Here is a 26,677-nt window from a genome sequence, read left to right on the forward strand (position 1 = left end):
CCGTAATCAAATTTAGAGAGTATACTCGAACTTTTCACATTTTGATAATTCTACGAATTAGATTTTCGCACCTTCGAAAATTCGATATTTCCGTCCTTTTATCAATTCCAATATTTTCGCCCCACTCGAAATTTCCTCCACAGAAATCACCGATTCTCGTCAATCCGACCTCCCAAAGCTCGGGTAAAATAACGTGTTCAGAGGTCCGAGTGATCGGTCGGTGAAAATTCTTGGCGAGGAATATAGTCGATGCGTCAAAGATGAAAGGGCGAGGGGATTTCGCCGTGAGCCATCTGCGTTACTCGCGAGTATTCTTTGCCGTTGGGCAGCGGCGATAGCGGGCGACAAGACACGTGAGGTAAATTTATCGTCGGGTTACTCACGCATTTCTAGCCGATGCGATGTCTGCTAGCCGCTCGTGCCTAACCCCCTGGTGCACGTATTTATTTAGATTCGCGACAAGGTCCGGACCGTCTCCCCTGTGACTCACGATTCTCACACGCGGCAAAGGGAACTCTCGACGTCTCTTCGTCTCCGGCGATGCTGTCGCGGTTAGAGAGAAGAGCGACTTTCGGATCCGCGCCACTTGCCAAGACGCTGAGACGAAGATGATTCGACTTGAATCGAACTCTTTGGAGAAATTTTATGCAGAAATATCGCATGGCTTGAAAATATGGGCAGCCTTTTCGAGTTCACTATCGCGATCGGGCAATTTTTCACTCGTCCACGCAGTTAGAACACCCCGTACATCACACCTTCGATTAATCGAATTAATCGGGACCGAGCCTAGTTCGGATAACCGAAATGCAATTTTTATCTTGAGGTATAATAATATGTAGAACACTAATTTAAATCGACAGTCTGTATTAAACGTCTAAATACATATCGAACCTCTTTCAAACACCGAACCATTATTTTATTACTTTGGTTTTGTATAGTCGTATACTGTCAGTTGACGAACAGCTGCTCTATATTTTTTAACGAGCAACAATGTATGTTTCGCAACAAAAATGTATTTTTTGAACCGAGGTTCACAATCGATACTTTTCTTATTATTTTCTCCAATTTTCTTCACAGTGGAATTTTTTGTCGATTGGAACAAGTTGTTTTCTCTTACTCTTGGTCAAACGAGTCGTTAAATTTTTTAGCACGTTAGCATGCCAAAATTTTATCTGACTTTTTTATTGATACATATCGTACTTCCCTGTAAAGAAAACTTGTCTTCTGTGAATCTCTGCCGTAATGTTAAACTCATTAACTTATAAACTTTTCACCAAAGGCTGTATACATGTGTATACCCCTGAAATAGTTAGAATAGAATAGAAGGCTGAAAAAAATCGCTATTCCAAACTAGAAACTTTGTATTTGTGTTTCAACAACAGCTAGTTTCACCTCTCAAATCTAGCCGAGAGAAATGGATAAATGAACAGTTCGTTCGCAGGATTGACTGGATGCGTTCCATTAATTGACTTTTTTTTTTAATTATTATCTCTTGGAAATGAAAATTTTTTTGCTCAGTACAATTAAAAAGAATTCATTAATCGGTAATATGACATGCGGCATTTAGGTTGTAGTAACTGATTTAACGCTTTTGAAATTCAGAAATTTTCACATCAATTTTCGTTAGTAAAATATCCAAGTTATTGTTTCGAATGATTCAGAAACTTGAATTATTTAAGAATTTTTTGTGAAATCCCATTACTAAATACATAAAAATATGACGCTTCGAAGCGATTTAATTACAGGTCTGGGTCTCATTATCAGTATTTTTTAAAACTATATTATTGCAACGGAACTTTGACTGCAAAATTTGTACCAACACTTTTTATTCGTAATATACGAAAAATTACCGGATAAACTTTTTGATACTCTCTTCATCTTGACGGCTGATTGTTGGATTCTCCAGCCAATCGACGAACAATTACTCTTTCATTATAATAATAAGATTTTCGTGTGAACGGATAAATTTTGAATTGAAAATCGCTGGAAAATCCCATAATGCGTAATGGCGATATCGCGTGATCGGTATTTCTGTATTTTCTCTTGTAAAATCTACCGTCCGCATTTTTGGACCAATGTCACAAGACTATTTCACAAACTAATGCCACTCAGTCTGTCGAGATTCAGCCTGTGTTATCCATAATACGTATCTACACCCACCCGCATTTGTATTCTTGAAATTTTTCTTCTAGCCAACGATAAAGTGCCGGTAACAAATTCGTTTCCCGAGGTGATAATTCCCGCGCACAAGTTTGAAAATAAAAATGTCCAGATACACCAGCGATGATCAAAGGTTTACATATTTTCCCTCTTCCTCTAATATATTTACACGTCCTATTTTATACGTATTTTTTTTTTCCTCTTTATTTTTCAAATTGATATGTTTTCTCTCCTTATTCCGGGAATCGGACATGTGTGTGCGGTTTCTTCTTCTTCTTCTTCTTCTTCTTCTTCTTCCTAGAATCGCGCTATTAGCTCATCTCACCCTCCATATAACTACCACACGTGGTGATTGTGGATACCGACCGGCGAGTTCCAAACTGATCGTTGCGCGTGCGCGTCGGCGAGCGGCGTTGTAAGTCTTACGAAAATAAACGCCGGTAATAGGGTATTTATTTGTTGTTCGAAAAAACTCTCTAACAACGATTAATCTCAAGGCTTATTATATTACAGTGGAGTGGGATGTTTTGTTACGTTATTATTATTTATTCTATTCCTTTCATTGATTATTGTTTTGTTTTTGGTAAAGAATTATCGCAAAAAAGAAAACGTGGGAAAAAAACAGTGGGGAAAAAAGAAATATCGACGCGGTTCCGTCAAAACATGAGTGAAAAAGTAAACGCGGTCTAGATTGTAACCAAAAATAAAATCTAGGGCGCGGTGGCAAAATTCAGACTCCCGGTGAACAGCCAATCGTAAGAATGATGCTTCTTCAAAGAGATTAGAGTTTCTGCATTATACTTAACGCATAGTTGCTAACTCGAATCCAACTCATCACCTCGAAACTTTTCAATTTTCCACTCTTTCTCGTCACCTTTCAGCTTTCCTCGGCGCTGAAATTTTCGGGAGTTTTTACTCCGCCCACGGGTATCGATAAACGGGCGATAATTGATTTTAGGTAAAGACTAAAATGTTGTTAAAACGCTCCAAAACTTTTTGGGTGGAGTTGAAATTCCGAATTTCAAAAGTTACGAATTTCTTTGGTGGCAAAACTTAAAGTAAAGAAATCAAAAGTTCCGAAAGTGCGAAAATGAGAAAGTTTAAAAATCTGAAACATCGAAATTCCGAATAATCGAAGATTTTGAGTTCCGTGAATTTCTGGCCTGGTGAAATTTCACCACTTTGATCTCTCTTTGTTTTTCATTTTCGATATATTTACGTTCGGAATCCTGGTCATTCTGATTTTCGATTCTTCTGATTTTTTACACCCACTCGTTGAGTAAACTACACTGTGTGAATATAATTTAACTTTTGAAATTTTACTCTACCGGAACTTTATTTTTCGGAACTTTGTTCCATCGTAACTTGAATTTTCGAAATCTTCCATTTCGGAACTTTGAGCCGTCGGGTTTCCGACGATTAGAAACTTTCCTGTTTCGTAAAAGATTGATTTCTTTACTTCAAGTTTTGCCACCAAATAATTTGGAATTAGGCACTTTCGGAACTTTTCAAACTCGGAACTTCAACACAGCCCCGAACTTTTAACAATCTTTCGCCGCGTGGTTCGAATATTGAGTCTAATTTCTCGAAAAATTCTATTAAAGTTTTTAGGTCAGGTTAACTTAGAATCCAACCCTTTTTTCTCGGTGAAAATGACAAATATAAAGAAACAACTAACTTTGAGAAAGTATTGTACAATTGAATCAACTGAAAACTAATCTGGGCAATTGTAACAATCAGGATTGTAAATCACAGAGTCCAATACTAAAAAATTCGAATGCTTAATGTTACGCGATTTAAACATATTTTCGAACAAATAATGCATACGTTTATTTTTCTGAGAAAAAAATTTATTGCAGTGTGGAGTGATGGAAATCGCAATTGAATATCGATGCTATTACAGATTACGTTAATAATCGAAAATTAATTCAAGTATCCGTGAATTTTATCGAGCGCAAGTGAAGAAAACCAGTGTCAATGATTAATTGCTAGAAAGAGCGCAAAGGAATTCGAAATGTGATCGTGTGCTAAATTGCAAGATTGTTGTTTACAACGTTTAGAATCATGAATCTTTGATCGTTCCGTACGTCATATGCTTCGTCAAAACATGTAAATCGCACTTTAATAACCAATTAGTTCTGTGTTTCAATTGAATATCCCAACGAAGCTCTGCAATCTATCTCGAAGAGAGAATTTCCTCCCGGAGGAATTCCAAAAATCTCAGATTTGAATACCGTCACCCGTCTGAAGAGAAAATCGTCGCACCCAACTCTTAATTAACAACTCAGAGATTCCCTGGAGTACGACATCTCACCCCAACGCAGAGGGTAAGGATTGCACATATTTCTCTGACGTGACAGTTGAAGGCACTTAATTATGGGCAGGACCATATTCGGTGCTTGACTTAGCCCGGGATTATCTCTGGCTACAATTCCGAAGCGCGTACTGAGACAAATTTTATTCTGTCACAGTTACCAGAATGCTCTGTCCTGGTAAAACTGACATCGTTCCAATATCGGTTGACATCTTCTTGGAATTACAAGAAAGTGTAGTACCGCCAGTCGCTATTTACGATCAGTTTACAAGAGTTCACTAAATATTTTCAGTTGAATGAGGCCTTGACTTGAATTTATTATTGCACCAATATCAAACGATCGCAACAGTTACGAGAAAATACCGTGCAAATGACCTAGATCGAAAGAGCAAAAATCACACATACTAGATCATCTACTTCCAGGCACAGAAATCATTCTCAGTTTATAATCGTAACTATAATATTTTTCGAATGCGATAAAAATGAAAACAGTTGAAGAACGTATAATAACTATAACTATGATAAGAAATGATTTCGGTGCGAATAGGAAGACTCTCTCTCTCCTTCTCTCTCCCTCCCTCTGTAAAAGTCTTCTCGTTTCTGGCTATGGAATCGAGCGGTGAACTCTGACCCGAAGTTAGCAAGTCTTCCAAAATTCGCCCACGCACCATCGGATTGTGTGAGTAACTTCTTTGGGTCTGCGAACCCCGTTGCTGACAACCTGTTGTAGTGCCTGGAGGCCTGTCGTGACGGCTAACCTACGAGCTCTAATATAATAATCAAACCCAAGACGTCGAGCAGCGGTGATTGATTGCCAACAGGGAGGTCGGTACTTCTGAACAATCTACGAAACTCCGCGTGTCTATAAATAAGTTGAAAAACTACATCGGCTCATTTTCCAGAGCTCAGGTGTCTAGCATCGTTTGCCACTTTCGTCCTACCGATTAATTAACCGGTTTTGAATTTCGTTGTGAAAAGTCCGGTGAGCTTTTGACGGTGAATCATTTAAAACCAGTCATTCTCGTTCTCCGATGGTGAAAATGAGTTTATACGGATCAAAAAATTTAGGTGCCACGTATATTCGGTGTAGTGAAAACTGTAAAATAAGCAGTTTGGATTCATATAAAAACATAAAAAATATGCAGAAAGAAGTTCACTAGTTGAGTTGTAGTTGTATGCAAGCAATATACTGACAATTTCTAGACAATTTTTTCCAAACAATTAAAGATTTCAAGCGGAATATTTGCGAATCTGTAATACTTAATGACGAATGATATTCGCTTCTCACACCGTGTCCAACAACGAGAGGTGATAAGGTGTTATAAATCTTACAATTTTCCTAGACGACTACAATTATCAGTCACTACTATACTCGACTGTGAGAAAAAAAATTGTACATTATGCCACAAGGGAATAAAGTCGGAGGTTAGAGAAAAGTGCTACTTTTGCCCCACAGATGAGGGAACAAAGTTAAGAGGGAATAATATGCCACTTTTATCCCGCTTTTCAGTTCAAAAAAGTTGACATTATAGTTGAGTGGGGAATAATAAACTTTAAAGCTATCTACATCGTAACTAAAACACGTAAATGCGGACAAAATTGTCATCAGTTCTTAAATTTAATTTTACTGTATTTTTGTCATTAACTAATCACGAATTACTGCGCTCACTTGAGCTAACCTGAAAGCATTAACCGCATCACTTCGAGGCTTTTCGCTCCCACTTTGAATGGTGCAAGCCACGCCATTGATGGGTCATACTATTTATAAATCCCCTGAGGTTCGCCAGCTGCAGAGCTTTCAACTACTATACCTGCAGTGTATCGAGGTCACGTGAAAGCTCTCCTCTCGATCTTATAATATAACTTCACGACTTGAATGCTCTTCTGCTCGTCGATTTTTCTTTTTCTTTTCTCTTCGCCCCGCGTCGTCTTCCTTTCTTATCTGTCTCTTGAAGACTCGAGCTAAGCTTTGTTGCCTGAGCCAACTTATTGTACGATTTTACTTACTCTCATCGCGAGATCGTTTATAGAAAATCAGCATCCAACTGATCGAACAGACTGGAAGCTGCGGATGAAAACACGTCGCGTTAGTTGAAGTGAAAACGGAGATCGTTATACAAATGTAGGAATTATTTGAAGACGCTCGAACACCGAACGTATCGTGCAGTCACTAATCAGATTCGCGATTTATACCCGTTTGACCAAGGTGGAGGGAAAGAAATAGAAGGAGAAAGATACGGAATGACGGGACACTCCCGTAGGATTCAAAACTGTCATGGAGTTGGCAGTGCACGTTTGCGCATCTCTCCTGCCATTCAGGAAACGGCTTAAGCTGCTATTTCCGGCTGATCACCGGTGCCAAAAAGCAATAGGGTCTTCCTTCGTTCCCTCCTCTGGCTTGGAACCCGATCCCCGAGGGTCGTCCGACCAGCCGGTGGAAGAGCGGCGGTATCGAAAAAGCGCTGCCTCGCGAAAGCTCCACGCGGCGCTAACTGAGCCGGGTGCTTTTCTCAGGCTTGGAATAATTCTGTCCGTCGCGTGATGAATAAAACAAAAAAAAAAAGAAAATTTGGGGAACCAGCGAAGTCACAATCATTGCACCGGTCGCTGTCTAGACGTCGTTAATCAATTGGCGATTTTATTTGGATTCCCATTATTATACGCGGAATTACAGAAATATAGGAAGGAGAGGATAGCATCGTGTCGATAATTTCTTCTTTTTTATTCCTCGTAGAACAAGCTAGCTGAATGAGTTAACCGGTGCGCAATATACAACATGTGGAGTTTCAATTATCCCTTGTCAAGCTTCTGTCGCTGGTACTTTATTATGTATTTTATACCTATATACGCGTCTCAATATTACAGAGATGAAAAGGAACAGGCGAGACATGATAAATTCGAGTTATACGATTTTTCTTATTTATAACTGACTGAATTGCGCGGTGGAAGGACAAACCACAACCCCGGCGGCTACGATGGAACATCGGTCACTGGGGGCCAGTACCGCGAAATTTATATAAATCCCGAAATTTCTCTGGTGGAACATGAACTGCGATCTGAGCAATTGTGCCAAGCTAGGATCAGAGTCATTTCGTGTCTACGTTGCTCGTACTTGCCGTACGCAATAAAATTCGCATCTATCAAAACTGACGATTATTTTTTTTCGCATGCAAAACTTGAGACCAAGTCATTGACCAAATAATGCAACGAGAAAAAATTGAAATTCTGATTTTTACAGGGGATTTACTGGCAGAACTACTCTCGGTATAAGATTTGTGTTATCGGTGACGAATGCGTTATTTCTGAAAAGCAGATATCGCCGAAAAACAAGACTCGGGATTTCAAGTTTTGTACGAAAACATTAAGACACTTGATCTTCAGAAGGGATATTCAATTCTGAAGTTGAAAAGTGAGGTTATGTTGCGTGATTTGTATGCACAATTTTCATGACAATTGTAAGGATTACAAGGTTTAAGGCAATCGAATTATTTTCGTATGACTTTTCAAAAGCAATAAGCGTTATACACTTTTGTAATGGTTGAAAATGTGATTATTTAAATAACATCTTCCGGCATTTGCCCCTTCGTGATAGTGTCACCTCATCCCCTTGAAGTTGAAATGAGATTCTTCGTAAAAAATTTCACAGCTTGTTACTTTAACTGCCAAAAAGATGGTAATTAAAAAAAAAAAAAAAAACGTAACCCTGGCAAAGAGGATGAAGTGCAAAGAATACTGTCTCCAAATCTGAAATAAATCGGTTGAGCCGTCAGTAGGTATTATTCTCACTAATAATGCTTCCTATTAATTAATTTCAACGTAAAAAAATAACCGTGAAAACGAAGTTCGATCTGCATACCTTTGAATATGATAAACCCCAATCAAATTGAATAATTGGTTGTCGAGTTACGAATTCTTAAAACTCATCCACTTTTTTAACCGTTGATCCTGTGTAGCGATACAATCTCAAAGCGAAGTTACAAGCTCCCGCAGGTGTTCAGATAATTCTTCTTTCTCTACTCTTCTTTTCTCGCTAGTTATTACAATCGAGACAAAATCTGAACTCGCGTTACAAGGCCAAAACTATATATTACGCGATGCGGTGTAGAAGCAAACGTGTTCAAAGTACAGGTTCAAATTAACGAGCTGACTAACCAGGTTACCCGAGTTTCCTTCGACTTTTATATCTTCTTCTTCTTCTTCTTCTTCTTCTTTGTTTTTTCAAACGTAAGAAAAGTCATCGGAAACTCGTTGGCCCACGTCGAATCCATGTCCAAATCCAACGCAACCTTGCACACCATTAGCATCGAGCTGGACACTCGGCTACCTCGACTTCTATGTTTCCCAAATTCACGAATAGCATGGCTCCAGGTCGTTAGCCCTTTCACCCCGTAGCGTTAGCCCCTTTTCTTTGAATACGGTGTGGAACGCGATGGACTTACAGATCCGCAAGTCGACCACCGATTCCCATGTTGAAAAAATTTACTCTTCTGTAAGATATCACGATGAGAGTGATTTTGGAATTGATTTCTCCGATCAATTTGTTTCGAGAGTTCTTTCACTCTGGCATAAAAAAGATGACATGTAAGCTTGCTGTTTTCATGAATCAACCCAGAATACGACTCACTGCAATCACTTTTGGTGACTCAAGCCGTCAAAATCCCTCCGGGTTTCATCTGGCACCTGCTTGGCACTCAGTATGTATACTTTGTAGTATTTTCAGTGCCAGGTTGGTATCAAATAAATCTCGGATAAAACAAGCTTTCATTTTCTTTTGAGTTGAAATTGTATTTTCGCTGTAGGTGTAAACTGCAACATTCACGAATCAAACTCGGAAATTTATTCGACGTATAACGTACTTGGGAACTTGCTATTTCCAAAGTGTGTTGCTGTTGAGAAGCTTTGAATTCGTGTCAAGTTAACTGTCTGAGACGTCGGCTAAAATCAACGTGATCAATAACTGACCGTTCGGTGAGTAATAAATTTTAATGATTAAAATTCAGTCAAGTGCTCGTTTTCGTACGTATTTCGACAGCGATAATAGATGAAAGAGTGATGAAGGATTATAAAACGTAGTAATTAAGAAGGAGGGATCAATTTCCTCCGACGGTGATGTGGATACACTTGAGAGTGTCATTGAGGTCGTTTCGTTATCGTTGCCGTTGCCGTCTGCGATTACGTCAAGTAAGTTCAGTGCAATAGTTATCAGAGCAAGACTAGACACTTGGTTGGATGTGCGACGGGTGCGTGGAAGCCTCTCTTCTCTCTTCGCCAGCTTCACGCTGGCTCACCAAATGCGACGTCTAATTTTGTAACCCCAACGGTTCTCAACGTCGGTCGTATACATTCGCCTCGCCGGAATATGAATCCTCTAACGAAGTTGAAAACTAATTTCAGTTGCAGCAGTGGTCGCAAATCCTCCTTTTCTTCTCACGTACCTACACATTTCCAAATCGCGTTTCACTGCGGTAATCCGTGCGTCATGTACACCCCGCGTTAATTCCTTCAACGACACGGCGAAAAATACGTTCGTGCTTTCGCTTTTCGTCCATTATTCCAGGGATCGTACTTCCCGAAGGCGAACATTAATGACGTTGCATTGCTGCAACGTCACGAGGATTTCGAAATACACTTCTTCTAGTGTTTGATGCTTGAAGATTCATTGAGACAGTCTGCATCAGAAGGTTGAAAATGGTAAGAAACCGTTTACAATGTTTTTCAAGTTACAGAACGCGTAACTCTTTCCTTTTTCAAAGTGCCTCTCTCGCTCGGAAGCATCGGAACATTCAACTGTTTGCTTTCTTGTCACAGTAGTTTTAGTCTTACGCTTTTACTACAGCTTTATTGAAATATCCAGCACGGTATTTTTTACCTCGTTCCGAAAGCTTTCACCTTATATTTGAAGCTCAGACGTAAACAGCTTATATAACAGGTATTCGATCTTGATTTTGCAAATTTTTGTTTTACTGATATTAAAATTGACGTAGAAATTTCTGTCCATCGGATAATCTTCACGAACAGCCGAATCACGCGTAGTTTTTTGAAAAAGAAAAAGTCACCACTTGAACCCCCAAGACAAGACTGTCCATGCCACAGACATTTGTTAGTTTCAACGAAAATGCTTGTCGGCGAAGAATATTTTTGCTACTTTCGGGCATTTGTCTATACGTTACGCGTAGGTGCCTACCTACAAGCTGATGCCTTCCCCTCGATCTTTGGAATCTTACGGATAATGGGTTTCACTTAGGATCGCGCAGAAGTATTTCGTGAGAGACGCAGTCAAGAAGGAGGAGAAGGAGAACGAGAAGAAACCCCCCTCCTCACCATTCAACCGGCAAAGGCATTAACACGGCGAGGCTAACCCAAAAGAAAACCATTAACGACGAGACCGAATTGAAGAAAAACAGAAGGGGAAAGAGAGACTTTCTTCTTTCCCGTCTAGTTTCCTCGTCTCCTCCCTTCGTGGTCCTTTTCACTTTCTCTCCTCCCCCTTCGACCCCTTCTCGCTCTCTCTCTCTATCTCTCTCACCACTCGAATTCATCCGTTGTTTCCATTACAAGATAAATCGTTCGGACTCCAGTTCTTCGTGCAGTCGAAGTTGCCATTAAGAATCCATTTTCCGACTGGTCAATGAGCTTTTGATAATTGATACTATTCCGGGAACGCAGAGCCGCAAAACAGGAGCGAAAAATATTTTCAATGACGAATCCGCGAATTGATTTCTTTTTTTTTTTGTTAGTTTTTTGTTGTTTATGTTTTTTTTTATTTTTCGTTATTTTTGTGTCTGCGTAAACTCCGGTTTCACTTCTCCCTAGTGGCACGCGTGGAAGCTTGCGTACTTTAGTCACGCATAATTGCGACTGAATTGAATTACTGAACGCATATATGAAAGCGTCGAGTGAAATTCCGATGGCCAAGTGACGCCGGCCATTTGATGTGGCATCGATGCAGGTAATTTGATATCACGTTAATCCCGTAACATCCGAGGCTTCGATATCAAGTGTCAGATTCGAGAACCGCCACTGTGACCCTTTGGGTAATTCTGAGAAGCTCTCTGACAATCAGCTCCAATGAACACTGCAATTGGCTATGTAGAATTATCCTACGTAAAATTGAAACTTTACAAAGTCTCGGTTTAATGTTTCAACTGGCATCGAAGAAATAAATAATGATTTGAACGATATTTACCTTATTTAATTCATCGATATGACAAAAAGGGTTAGATGGAGTAGTCGAAAGTTCTAAGGTTTTTAAATTTTAGCGGATCAAAAAAGTTTTATATTTACGTACCATTTAAAAAAATTTCATTCGAAACTATGTGACAGTAAAATATGACTAACATAGTTTTTTTAAATTCAAATCTCGCGTGAGAAAAATTCTATGAACCACTTGAATTGAATTGTTAAAATCGATAAATGATATCCGGAACTCCAAGATGTATAGAAATTTTGAAACTAATAAAAATTGAGTGAAAGTCTTATACACAACCAGAGAATTTTTTTACACGATTTCGATCTCACGTGGATTTGTGTAAAATTTGCATCAATTAACGTAGCATTAAAGCAAAATTTATTTGTGTCGCTTTAAATTCGTGCAGATTTTTCGATGAATTTGAGTCGGAAATGCTCAAACATTTTTAACAATCTATACACGAATATTTGGTCCGATGACGCGTAATTACGAAACTGGCTACAAAAAATTTAAGAAATCCGGTTCTCTCTATTCCTCAAGTGATTGGTTCCGCAGACTGAAAACTGAAATAAACCGCAGCTTATCGAATATCACACGACTCTTGAGACCACATTTCTTTACCTACTAAAAACGTTAGATCAGCGACGTTTTTGACGCCTAGAAAACTCGCCAGGTTTACATTATACTACGATGAATCAAGAAATTGTCGTTGGAAGAAACAGACAGAAAATAGAAGATAAAAAAAAAATATCTAAAGAAATGACAAGAAGGAAATAAAAAAAAAAAAAAACGAGACACGAACAGCGTCTGGCGCTTACATTGTGTAATATTCTTGTATTTCATTTTATTCTTCTTCAGTGATTCACTTTCTTTTCGGATATGCGAGAGACATCGTCAGATTTCAGTGAGTAGCGAAGCTTTCGTTAGTCTCTTGACACTGTCTCCGCGTCTTGGGAATTTTTTACCCCACGTCTCTGCGGAGCTTTCTTCAATCGCAATTCAGTTTCTTGCGATCCAGCCGTTGAGACTTTCTTGATGAAAATCACCGCGTTGAATACTGTGACAGTGCCGCACTGGTTGCAGCAGAATTTCCATCGCTGTATCACTAATTCACATTCAACATAACCGAGTTAACTCTTCGAAGTAATTTTTTATACGCTGTTTATTGCCGACAGAAAATTTCGTCGAATCTCAAAGAGAAATTTCTTGAAACTTCCAAGTTTTTTAGAATAGAGAGTTTCGGTTATGATCGTCGGAAGAATGATCAAAAATAGAGAAAAAAGCAAAATCCGTCTGTTTCTTCGGATCCGCGAAGAGTTGAATTCTTGTTCAGAGATTTCGTTCTTGGATAAAAATCCTTGGATGTATGTAGTAAAAATTGGATATCCAAGTATAACGGCGGGCTTGAAAGCTGGACGGAATTTTTCTGCACGGACTGCAATTATGTTGAAAAATAATTTCCCTTATCATAGTTTCCGACTTCTTCTTTCACTCGCTATCGAATTCCAAAGTGATATCCACCGAACCGGAATTTCCATGGGGATTGAAAAGCCTGTTCCTCCTGACAATGTCGCTGCTGGCGTTTCTCCTTGACAGAATTTTTCGCGGACGAAAAATCCCCTCGGGATATATTCCTGCGGAGGGGAAAAATTAATTTCATCGACACACATCGGCTTCCTTACTAGGATCGGATCGCGGTCGAGGAGAGTTCTGTTATTCCTTCTGTTTCCTCGCACCCTCTTATTCCGGGCCGGATTCCCGTTCTCGTGATCCTAAACGTCGCAACGACGTATCATCGATCTATGCGGCTCTTGAGACAACGGCTCGCCGCGTCTGCTCGAAACCCTTCAAGTCTCCTTTTTTCTCTCATTTATCCGTTACCTTTTCCTTTTCCTTTTCCTTGGCCTCGAGACCAAGCTTGACTCCAGCTGATGATACCCACACCCAGTAAAACAGAAGCTCTCTTTCCTTCTCTCTTTCCTGCTCTCAATTTTCTTCTTCCCTCTCCGGCAGTTGTCGCGGAATGCGTTGGGTTCGTGAACTTGATCTGTCCCTCCGCTTTACTCTTTAAAGAATCTTGCATGTGCGCGGGAAAGAAGAACACGGTCCCAGTTGAAGAGACGCGGTAGTTTCTAATTTGGTGCGGTGGCAAAAATCGACACTCCGTCTAGACTGCCGCCACTCCTCTGACGGTGCGGGCTCTATTTATAATATTCCACTTCGTTGATGCCGTCGCTCCTTTCCTCCTTTCCGTCTCCTTTTCATCTTTTTACGTTTCTCAAGTCGACGAGGTTATACGGGAAAAGGCCACGCGCAGAGGAATCGAGAAAACCTCCGATTAGGTTCCCTCCTTTTCACCAGCTCCGCCACGTTTCCTTCTTTATATGCCGGCGCGACTAACTGCGAGACTTTGGCAATATCAACCCAACGATAAATAACGATATTGCAGACCGTCGGTCCGCCGGAAAATTTGACAACAAAGCAGGCGGCAAAACCGCGATGAAAATTGTACGTATAAATCAGTTGAAATTCGAGGCTTTTTTCACCCCCGAATCGCGGCGTCAAACTTCCGAATATCCCTTCGCAAATTTTCACTCCTCCCTTCTCGCCACGGCAAATAAAGTCCTCGGATGTGCCTCCCTGCATCCCGTAACAAACGCAACTTGGGTGTAACGTTTCAATTTTTCCATCCAGAGCAAGTTTCGACTTCTAAATAATTGGCAAAGGTTTTTCGAAAAAGATACCAATTACCTTTGTCGAATTTCTTGACCTCAAATAACGGAAATCAACGGAATCAATATCGCGTGAGAACAACTCGCGTCACATTTATAGCCGTCATACTAAATGGAAGTTATGGCATATATCGTAGTCCAATTTTGGTTACGCATTCGGAATACTTTTCGCCGTGCACGCAATCGGCTCTATAAAACTGCGAAACCTAAACCGCACGGTTACGACGCCTCACCCTATTGACAATCGATCCTGAACTTTATTGTATTCGATTGAAGTTTCACACCCCCTAAGGCCTGAACGAAAGGGCGGGCTGCGTGTTTCAAGCCTCCTTGAGCACACAATACTACGCGCATAAAAATCCGAACCATCGCGAGTGTGCGTCTTGTGTGTGTGGGGAGGAGGTCTTGAAGGTACATATTTTACGAAGCTTGATTCTCACGCAAAAAGTGTAACGAAGCTGGAGAGCAAATTTAATTTTCACCTTTCAATGCCAAATAATTTACGCGCAGCTTGGAAAACTGATAGTTTTTAACTCGTTCAGTTTTCAGCGAATAATTCGTGAAAGGTATGAGAAAGAATTGAATTATCAAAGTATTTTTTCATACCAAATTGAAGGGTTTTTCGTACCGAGTCAAGGCTGCTAAAATGTGTGATATTTTTATTTTTGTAATGCAACTGTACAAGAAATACCTACTCTAATATTCTGTATATTGAAGAAAATTGAATTGACGGAAAAATGTAAGCCTGTAGAATTTTATAGCTGTAATGAAAAAATTAATGTCTCAATATCGATTAATGAAGCTATAAATGTATAGATCTATACTTCCCTGGCTTTGGTCCAATTGAGAGGTAATAAGAAAAATACGTTTTCTTCACAACTGGCCAACTATATCTGAGGAAAATTAGGTACTTCGTACGCGTAATTTTACGGGAGAAATTCTTCGGTGATGTACGCGTTAAACGATGATCATTTCACATGTTTAATTCTGCGAAACAGTTTTTGCTGGTCTAACTGTATGTATAGGCAGTAAAGTTTGAAAACGCGACGTCAACGCGTTGAACCAACATCACAACGAAAAATGAAAAATGAAAACTGGACGTAAAACTTTTATAGCATATAGGCGACATGAAATCGTTGTTTGAAAAAGATGAAAAAAATACGTGGACCGAGTGGCGTCGGTAAACCTGCACCTGATCACTCATCAAATAGGATCTGAGACTTCGATCTATCCATCTATGAGTGTAAAAACAACGTGCAGCTGCGTAAGGCTCTAAAAATGGTCACACAATTCAAACTAGCGTTTTTAAGTCATCCGGTTACTTAAACAATCATCGGTTGAACAAATTTTTCACACGTTATTCACAAGAATAATTGAATACTGGCAGATTTATCAAATAATTGTAAAAGATCTAACGCCAAATTTTTTATTTTCATGATGTTTTCATATCTTATACTATTTAAAAGAATGCAACAACCCTGCAAGTTTCAGACATTACGGCTTGTGAGAAATCTAATGATCAGTTTTTTAACTTCAAACAGATTCATTCTTACATTAGAATATTTATCGTATCCTTATTAGGGAAAAGAATATGATGCAAGTTGTTTTTGATGAAGAAAAGTGTGATTTTTTCTACTATGTAATACGTTTTGAGTGGATCCTCAAGAACCATGAAAAATACACGAAAAACTGCTCGAGAATCAATCTAGATAAAGTAAAGAGTTTCAACGATGTGTTTTTCCAAAACGATAAGAGTAAGAAATCCGGTAAAAATTGGTGAAATATCAAATTCTGGCTCGGATTGTTTACAGATAAACGTTAGTCCTGCCCATGTGTTATCGCAAAAATTTACCTAGTAGAAAGATTCACTAGTTGAAGTGAAAAAGGAAGTAGAGTACAGGAGAGGAAGTTCTTTGGGAAAAGAACTTTCGCCAAGCGAAAAAAAATTATGACAAGTAATAGAATGTACCTAATACAGAGAGGCGCGCGTACAGTGGTCTGCAATTCACTCGAGGTTGATAAATAATTGATGAAAGTCTTTGAGCTTTTGAAAGCTTTATAAGACTGTCTTTTTTCACGGGGCGGGAGGAAAAGCGGTCAACTTGTAAAGGTCATCCGGTCCGACGGGTCCATCGTATGAGCTGAATAGATGCTCGGTGGGGAATTTATGTTATGAATTATATAACGCCACTTCAACTCGAGTAGTTTAGGGTTTTGAACCCGTTCCCTCAGCCTCGTGTCTCGCTATTTCCTCTTTAAGCCACTCCGCGGCAGCATTTCGCCGCAGGACTTTGCATCCGCTCCTTTTGAGTTGAAAATTTAGGTGGTCAAAAATCGCGACGAATTTAATATTTTACAGCAAAAGAAAAGCTCGCGTTCTTTCAACGGGAAACGAGATGCGACGGATGGATAGAAGAGAAGAAAACGGGAAGTGATTAGATAGCGAATGACTTGTTCTGTTTAGTCTGTTCTATTCCAGTCGTTAACGGATTTGGTTACCAAGGAAAAGAAAAATCAACGGATTTGGGTTGAGATCAATTGTTGTCTTAAAATAAAGAAAGGAGTTCACGGCTAAACACTAATCGTAACACAAAAAGCTGAATGACTGAGATCCAAATTTGATAAATATGACCGAGCAGCTACTTTTACCAAAACTGTCTTTTTATTGTTTTTCTTGGCAGTATCGTTGCTATTGTTATTATTATCATTATTTCAAACGATTCAGGATCATCGACCCATCTGCTTCTTGATTCTCACAGAAAATCTTTAAACTGAACGGTTGTAAAAGTACGTCATTGTTTTCAAGTAAAAAAAATATTTATATCAGTAGGCGCCCATGACTATATAGTTGTGAAATATCGAGTTCAATCAACCCGCGTTCAACTTCTCTGCTAAAATTATTCGGTCGAACGATACTGACCGTGGACGGAATAAGATGCGGACTGGTTATATATTTTTAATACGCTTCTCGGCTCGATGATACTAAAATTGCGAATTATATCTTCGATTTGTATCATCATCTTCACGAACTGTTTTCACCTACCAGGTCAATTTTAACTCCGTACCAAGTGGTTTATAGGGTTTTTCAGTCGCATTGTTCGTTCACTTTTGCTACTTTTCTTGTCCTTCGGACTGTTACTTTGCGATGGCCGAGCTACATGGAGAAGAGAAATAGTTTCGATTCTCATCGATAAGGTCAAGATATACACTAACAGTTTTTCCATGCTGCTCCACATTGGTGTAATTATTATCGGATGTTGAAATCCTTGAAGAATATCGTTGATGATACCATGGATGTGCCAAGTAAGTATGGTACACCAACTTGACGCATTTCGAGATTGCGCAAATCGAAATTTCCTGGCATTTCTATCGACTAGGTCCGACGTCTAGAATCTCCAACTTACGTACGGATTTCGAGGTGGCAGCTTCTCGAACTTGGCAAATCTTGTTTCTCGACATCGCGTATTGGTGCACGAAATTGACGTATTCCTGCAGCGTGAGATGTGCGCTGGCATGAGAAATCCATGCATATCGTACTTGTGACGAAAAAGCAACAACGAAATGTGCCACGTGTAACACGGGGAGTTGATTCATGGCGAGAAAAACATGGCAACAACTAAACGAGGGTGGGGAGAAGAAAAAGTCGCCAAAGCATTAATTCATAAGGTTATTTTTCATTCCGAATTACGCTGTTTTAAGCCGGCGCGTCGAGCTTTTCCTCATTTAACAATTTAAAAAGTTCTTCGTTCTTCGGGGAAACGGCGATTCGGTCACGTTTTAATTATTTCTGTAAAGAACTTGTCATATCAGAATGACGATAAAATTCCGTTATCAATTAAACCAAGCGACCGTGATCTGAGATGATCTCGCAATCAAACTTAAACTCTTCGATTGGCTGGAGTGCTGGCGAACAAAATTGAAAGCAAACCCGGAAATAGAGACAGCTTCTGTTTAAATCATGTTTCGGTTCCGTACGAACAAACATCTACCGAGTGACGAAGAATCCCGCACAATGATCCAATCGAAAATGTTCACAGTTTGCTTTTGTATACGTCATAATAAACGATAGCGTTTCAACTTTTTCTTATCAATACAACAACGTTTGTAACGAAGTATCGTCGTGAGTTATTTTTTTTTTTTTGGAAGCTCTCCTGCAGTAACTGACCAAGAAAATTGAAGCTTGTCTCAGTACTGCATATTTCGAGTTTTAATGAGAATATCAATTAACAGAGCTGTTAATAGAAAACAACACATAATATCACAGAAAATAACGACACTCCAAACTTCAGCCATCAATTTCCTACTTTCCAGAGGATAACAAATTTTTGACTCTCTTGATATTTTTTGCAATTACGAAATTTGAAGCATGGATTATTCGCTGCAAAAATTCATAAAAATTATCTAACAAAATTCCAAAACAGCTTCAAATTAAGCTATAGTAATTAATATGCACGCTATACATACAATGTGTCCATGAAATGTACGTAAGTCCCCGTTTTAGAAAATATACGTAACCCGTGACGAAATGTTGGACCTAATTCGGATCTCAAGAAAATTTCGAGATTCTCCAGGTTCTCACATGAGACCTTCTTATGTAGATAAATCCTTAGTGAAAAAGACCTCGTTCGAATCTCAAAACTGCGCATAAGCCCTGCTACCGATGTTCGAGGTTATAATGAGAACCAAAATCGGGACTCATTTGACCCTCGAAAGCCTCAGTTGCAATATTCGTGATTTGGACGTTAATTAATCCTTATGGTTTTCTTTTCTCAACTTCCGCAGATTCGAGGTTCACTTTCGACCCAAAATTTTTAAGAACTTCGAGGCTCTATTCAGTCAAAACTGAACTGTGAGGATCTGCAGGGTGTAAATGAGGCCTAAATTCAAGTCAGCATATCCGAATTACAAATCAATCGAGTGTCAAAAGGTTCAAACGATTTCTGAAATATCGGCTCGAAAAAAATAGCATACAATTGGAATGGTAACGAGGGACGATATCCATAGAACATTGTTAGATCCTAGTGGTTAAGTCACATGCTAGGTCTTAGTCCAATAGATCACGTGCTCAGGGTACTAATCGTCCATGTAGAAAAGAATTCTCAACCTTCTTAGGACGATGATGGTAATTTTTTCGGTGTCTTAGATAAAAAATAAAAAAACAAATTTGTTTCGACATCACTTGATCTACAACACCGTAAAAATTATTGCCATCATTATTCCATACTCTCGTGTAGGACCTGAACGTATGTCGCTCCTTGTAGTCCAGTAAAAGTATAGGTCTGAATTAAAAATATTCGGGAGGTGGCTGCATTTTTCTGTAAAGGGGTTTTCGACCTTCGGGAAAAAAATTATTTCACAAAAATTGCCCAGATGCCGTCGATAAGAAGAATTTATTTTCTCTGAATTTGTTAAACCGACTCCGTTTTCGACACACGAGGATATAATTCGACGTAGAATTTTGCGCTCTACACGATGGTCAAGTCACTTTTCATCTATCGATAGCTGTTTTTGAGGAAAACGCAAAAATGTCAAATATCAAAAACAATAACGGAACGATTTCGTCGAATTGAGGTTAGGTTATTGTAGCTACAATAAAGTTTTTTTCTTGAAACAATTACCTAAATTCGACAAAATCGTCCCATTATCTAAGAAATTGAGGTCACGAGTTTCTACATATAAATTTCAAAAACGACTTCAGATCACAATTCCTCAGGACCGAAAAGCATTATACACAAAAACGCAGCCACCTCCCGAATATTTTTAATTCAGACCCAGTTTGACTCGACTGTCGCCGCATTTCTCATTTATCCGCACCCCACACAGGCTGCAATATTGTACAGAAATGATACTGAAGCTTGTTCTCTTTCTGGTTACTGTTTCCAGGCGGAGATCGAAAGTGGTGATTGCCTCTGCGCGAGCAGAGGACAGCGGACGTTACGAATGCGTGGCGGAAAGCACCGCTGGACATCGAGCCGCCCTGGCCGCCAAACTTCTAGTCACACACGCTCCAGAAACTAGTGAGTAACGACAGGAACCCTTCGTATAAAAAGCCTTGAACCCCCCCGGCAGTAAATCTGCCCCTTGAGCTGATATATTCTTTCCGAGTAATTTCATTTCCCGCATCGACCCTCGGTGTCCTGCAGGAGTTTTGTCTTCTCCGGGACTGACGGATCGATTTCACTTTCACCGATCTAATCGAGTGTCTCGATCAAACGTGCGAATGCCCGCGTCCTTAAATAGACGTCGAGCAGACGCGCTTCGACGTGATTCAACGAGGCTACAATACACCTCGGCTTCTAAATACCGAACAATCGCCTCGCTGTCCTACGCTGTTATAATATTAGATTCCAAAAGCCTGCTGATGAACTTCGAGACGTAAACGTCGCCTCCTTCGTCCTTACCGTGACGCAATGTTTAAACGGCTGCCACGTGTTTCCAAAAGTCTGTCCGTGTGTCCCCGACACGCAAGCCTCGTATCGCAAACCCAACATAGCCGAGTCTTGGTTTTACGATTCCCAGACGCGACGGAACCTCAATCAACCTCTGCAACAACACGACGCCAAAGTCACCGCCCGCCAAAATGAGCTTTTGCCTTCTTTACGCTCATTTTTCACCTCGGGCTCGTCGAGTGAAGAGAGTAGCGCGATTTCCACTGCAGCCACCTGACGCTGACGTTCATTGACCACGGTGATTTTTTTTTTTTTTTTTGTTTTTTTTTTCTTCCTTCCCTTTCCTTTTATTTTCAACCGCCACACCGGCGAATGATGAAAATCGACTATCCCACATTGTGGTCGACAAGCTCTCATCCGGTGGGCTAATTTAATAATTAACCTGTGAAATTCATACGGGCTCGTACATTTTTGCGGATAATTACCGATAGATTTTATCACACCGCTAATTTTTTTGTCACTTGCTTCACGGAAGAAAAAAAACCTGCCGGATTTACACGCGCGATTGTATTTATTTAATATGGACAGGACTTTTTTCCGTGTAGAAAGTGTAAAAAGATTTCCGTGAGAATCGACGATTAACGCAATCGACGAAATTCTTAATACAAAAATATCCGTTCTTGCGATTACCGTCACGCGTGTAAGTCCGATAAGTTTTGTTTTTTTTTTTTCTGCGTTTTCAAACTTTTCGTGGTGATTCTTAATTGCTGGCTGAGCTTTTGACTTTTTTTTAAACTCTTTCTACATGCAATCCCGTGCGATTTAGCTATTCTTGAATATTTCATTCGACGTGAAAGCCCTTTAGAGGATAAATACGAGTATACACGTTGAAAAATGTTGTGAATTTTAGAAATTTATGTCTTGACAAAGAATCATTTAGTTTGATTACAATTTATTCTGATTAAAAGATTGTAGACGGAGCTCCATTTACCTGATTTCTTTTTTCATTGCAAAGCTTCCTAATAATTGATCCCAATAAAAATACCGAGCAAATGGAACTCGGCATCCATGATTTTGAATCGAAAGAACCCTAATCGAATTGAACAATTGATTGTCGATTTATAAATGCCTAAAATCAGAACACATACCTATACATTACGTGTAAACGCATCGGTTAATATTGATATGTAGTCAAACACCGTTCCCGAATCCCGTGGATGTCACTATAATTGCAGAGACCAGCTGTTTATGTTTCTACGGACTGGAGAAGTTTGTGAGAAAATATATCAGCAGGTGCTCCACGTAAAGTGGAAACATTTGTAATCCTGCTGCACCTTTGCAGGACTGTCAAGGCATATATGTTACACTTTCAGTGCAATCAATTCTTTAGCTAGAAGCCGAAGCGGCAGGACCTCACCATCGCCTCGGAGGACCTTTTCCACATCTAACAAACGACTGGCTTGTCGCAATTATTCCTTATTACATCTGTCGCAACCAGTTCCAAAATAAAAAGGACCTAAAATCGGTGATTACTTGATTAGCTAATGCACCGTCCTTGTTTCCGCAACAACCCTTGCGGAACTCGTCGAATATAACAGTGATCTTGGCTCTTGTCATTGGAATGAAGTGTTGAAACACGATGTCTTCGAACAAGTGCAAGATAAGTGTATTACATTGGATGTGGACTCTTGTTTCTAACAAAAAAATCAGAACCACTGAAGAAATACGGGTGGGGGTAAAAGATTAGAAAAACCAAACATCTGAATGGTCAGAATTTCGAACACAAATAAATCGAAAACTCACAATCACGAAAGAACAAAGTGGTGAATTTTCATTAAGCCAGAAATAATGGAAATAGAATATAAAAGTATCGAAATTTGAAGTTATAGTATTTAGAATGCACAATTGGTGAAAATTCCGAAGGTCCGTTAGCAGAATGAGGCAAATGCGATTGCTCGCAAACACAAATAAATAACTTTCAGATGGATCATAAAGTAAAATTTTCATCTATTCGAATTCATAAATGCGAAGGATCAAGAATCAGAACGGTTAGAACTCCGTGTTGTAATCTCATAGAATGCTCGGAATATCGAATTGCAGTATATCAGAATCGTCAGAATGAAGAATCGCAATATATCAGAAGAGTCAATAACTCATATCATATTAGAAGCCAAGAAATATAAGTTTATGGTATCAAAAGTCGTATTCAATCTTTTAATGAGATAAAAATATTGCAGAATTTTTTTGATTCTGTGTATAAAACATTTTACAAGTCAAAATATATTAGTTGGAAAGACTCAGGATGGGAAATTCCGGTGGTAAGCCATCTACACGGTTACTCTCGAAATACTGATCTTTCCGAATTGTACGATTCTTAATAACGACCCTTCTACATTCTGGATATCTGTTTTCCGCCGTTTCTAGATGATTAAGTTCCAACTTTTATTTTTATAATATTTGGAAATTTGAGAATATGAAACTTTATAACTATACTATATAACTTTATAGATATTAATACTAAATAGATTTTAGGTAAACTGCAGATTTTTATTGGGCACCATTCCGGACTTAAAATTTTTGATATTATCTGTTCTCTCATATTTGTTATTCGAGTTTATTAAATTCGGAATTCTGGCCCATCAGATTTTCGGGTTTTTCTGATTTCTTACCCCCCACCCAGAAATACATTCAGAAAACTATACTAGGATCACTTGAAACCCTCCAAAAAAAGATCGCGAGGATCTGGATCAAGTTTGTTGGAGTATTTGGGCTGGCAAAGCGGTCCCAACAGTCCGATCATCGACTTTACGCAGAACCTCGATCTTGACTCTCAAGAATACCGCATTACGTGGCATGATAGGGAAAGCCTGTAACTGTAATCCTAACTCGTCGGCAGTCTGGTGACGCGAATCGCTGTAGTGGCAGGGTGATTAATTTCCCCGTCAATGGCAGCTACGTACCAACGTGTCCCGTTGCGCATAATATGCAACATCACGTAGACGGGCGGTGATATCGGGGCATCGGCGTGGACTGAGTCAAACGGAGTCTGCGGTCGGCTGTCACCTAACGTCCTGCGAATAGGAGGTCCGACAAAGGGAAATAATTAGGACTGTGGCGGGTGGTGACGTCAAGGCTTCCCGTGCTCCCAGGGGATCTGCTGACAGGCTTCTGACGCTACTCGGAGGGTTTTCGCGCGTGTCAAGACAAGAAGTGACAATGAGCGTGTACGTGGTACACGACCACCTGCCTCCGCTTCTCCAAGGAACAGTTTCTACCAGATCACAGAAAGTCCTGACGCTGCTAACGTCCGCTCAAATACCCTCAACCTAGCCGGATATCCGCTCCGAGACGTCCTGAGGTCTAACCGCAAACCCCGCCCAAGATCATTAATTATTCCATGCTGAAATGACGACAATAACCTGATGTTGAAGCGACTTGGGTACCGAGGTCGAGTGATCGCAGAGTAGGTACCGTAGGACGGAGAGTATTACGGACTCGTACCCTACCTCCCTACCTCTTTGGTTGTCTCTACTTATTCCTGGAATCATTTTTCAAATTTATTTTCGAATACTTGTAATTGTTGCCAGTGATTCTTGTTGTCAGCCGTTATATTCTTACTGCGTTGTTCTTGTGCTTATATTGAAGATCAACGGATCCTACGTTCTGAAACAAAAATTTGGAAAAGAGGCGGGAGAAAATAGTTTGAGAAATTTCGAGCAATTTCATTTGCGCCAATGATAGTGGACGTCAGTAAAACGGAGCAGATTCTAGTAAAACATTTTGAATATTAACCAGCTGTGGTTCAAAAGATAATTCATTACATTTCCACTCAAATGTAGAGACCGTTAGCTTCTGGTTAGAGAAAAATTGCATTATTTTTGAAAATTTATTGACGACATCTAGCGTTTACTGAGTAAATATATAATTATGTTGATAATGGGGGTTGTTGCCGATTTTGACAATATTCATTAGTTCTTTGATGATATTGTTGAAATCATTACTTAACGAAAGAAGACTCGACAGAAAAGATTAATCGTTGCACCGCTCGCTGGATTCGAATAGGGGAAATTACACGGAATCGAGTATTGAAAGTTATAATACTTTGAAAAGGTCGCAAAACTTCAGTCGACATCTGCTCAGCTCAGTAGTTAGGAACAGTTTAATGTCTGCAACATCGCAACAGTAGCACTGAATATTACCGAAGAAGGTTTGTTAACAATGACAAAGTTTGGCAAAACATTACCTGCAATGCAAAAGTAGGTACAGATTATCAAGCACTAAAAAAGCAAAATCAAATAATATCGGCACCGGGTTATAAGGATACAGATATTACAGCCATTTGCGACTTCTAATATTCTCAGTAGATCAAATTTTCGTTAATCGTGATGAAAGATCATTTCGATTTACAATCATAAAGTAGTTGCTTGTTTCTATGACACGCACTGGAGCGAAAAGCTGCATAAAAAATTCCAGGCATGAGAAAGATTTTCAAATTAAACCCGCACGAACGCAACGAATTTACGCGTCTAAAATTTCGATGAAAGAGAACGGGGCGCGGGTCAAAGGCATCGACTTTTTGACCGAGCATAAAAAGGATGAGTTTTGAATCTCCGAGGTGGGCGGAATCGGGCGAGAATGCCCCATATGCGAGAGGACCGATACAGAAATGTATACATCGCTGGCGAGAGTTAAAACATCAAGTAGCGCACATGGAGAGAAGAAGAAGAGGGAAGGGAGATGAAGCTAAGAGGGAGAGAAAGACGGCGAGACGGCGCCCTGGCTGTTAGCTAAACAAACATGGCTAGGGTCCCTTGTCTGAGTATGCATTGGTCGTACTACTTGCGACGCGCATGCCGGCGCACACCACTCCCTTCATCGCCAGACAAACTAGCCACGCGCCACGGGACGCAGACGTATGATACGAGTCCACACTCCACCGCAGTGCAGATGAGATGAGATGAGATGAGATGAGATTAGATGAGATGAGAGGAGAGGAGAGAATATACACCTAGTTACGCGTATAGATGCGGAGGAGGAGGCGGACTGCGGCAAGACGGAAGTGAACGTAACTCGTTCCAGGGACGACTGCCAAGCGCCTAGATCCTCAGAGAGCTTGCGACGCGATCTTTGATCGAACCGAACAAAGCGATTCCCGGGTTTTAAAAGGGATAGACTGACGATACAAAGGGGCGGGGTTGAAGTTACGAATTTTAAAAGTTCCGAAAGCGCCTAATACCGAACTATTTGGTGGCGAAACCTGAAGTAAAGAAATCGAACTGTTACGAATTAACAAAGTTTCGAATGGTCGGAAACTTGACGGCTAAAGTTTCCAACTGCGGGATTCGGAAAAATTCAAGTTTTGATAGAGTGAGATTCCGAAAATTAAATTATAGTCGCACGGCGTGTGGGTGCAAAAAATCAGACAAATTGAAAATCAGAATGAGCAGCATCCGGAACATAAGAATATCGAAAATCTAAAGCAGAGAAAGGTAAAAGTGGTGAAATTTTGCCAAGCCAGAAATTCAAAGAACTGGAAATCTTCGATCCTTCGGAATTTGGAAGTTTCGGTTTTTGAATTTTTTCATTTTAGGACTTTCGGAACTTTGACTAGTCGGAGTTATGCCCTCTCGGCATTTTGTCTTTTTGGGATTTTCCCACGGTTTTGGACCATTTCAGACTTTGATGTTTCATCGAAGTTTGATTTCTTTACTTTAAGCTTCGCCACCAAAACATTTGAAATTCACCGCTTTCTGAACTTTTCAAATTCGGAATTTCAATCCCGCCCCGATACAAATTCATACAATTTTTGTTATTCGAATCACGTGATCTTGAGACGAATGGTGTGACAGGTTAGTTTGATAAATTAGTAAAATGTACAGAGATTGCACGAAGG

The 26,677-nt window shown here is 39.8% G+C and overlaps 1 protein-coding gene across 2 annotated transcripts in view; it reads left to right on the forward strand.

Annotated features, from left to right (window-relative positions):
* vn (membrane-bound neuregulin protein vein) overlaps positions 1-26,677 on the forward strand; it is a 271,457-nt gene that overhangs the window by 158,616 nt on the left and 86,164 nt on the right. For both annotated transcript variants that reach the window (XM_046620013.1, XM_046620004.2), the window contains exon 3: positions 20,279-20,412. In XM_046620013.1, the coding sequence (XP_046475969.1) occupies positions 20,279-20,412 (134 nt within the window). The remainder of the gene's footprint in view (positions 1-20,278; positions 20,413-26,677) is intronic.

Source organism: Neodiprion pinetum, chromosome 1, assembly GCF_021155775.2.
Source record: "Neodiprion pinetum isolate iyNeoPine1 chromosome 1, iyNeoPine1.2, whole genome shotgun sequence".
NCBI classification, from domain to species: domain Eukaryota; kingdom Metazoa; phylum Arthropoda; class Insecta; order Hymenoptera; family Diprionidae; genus Neodiprion; species Neodiprion pinetum.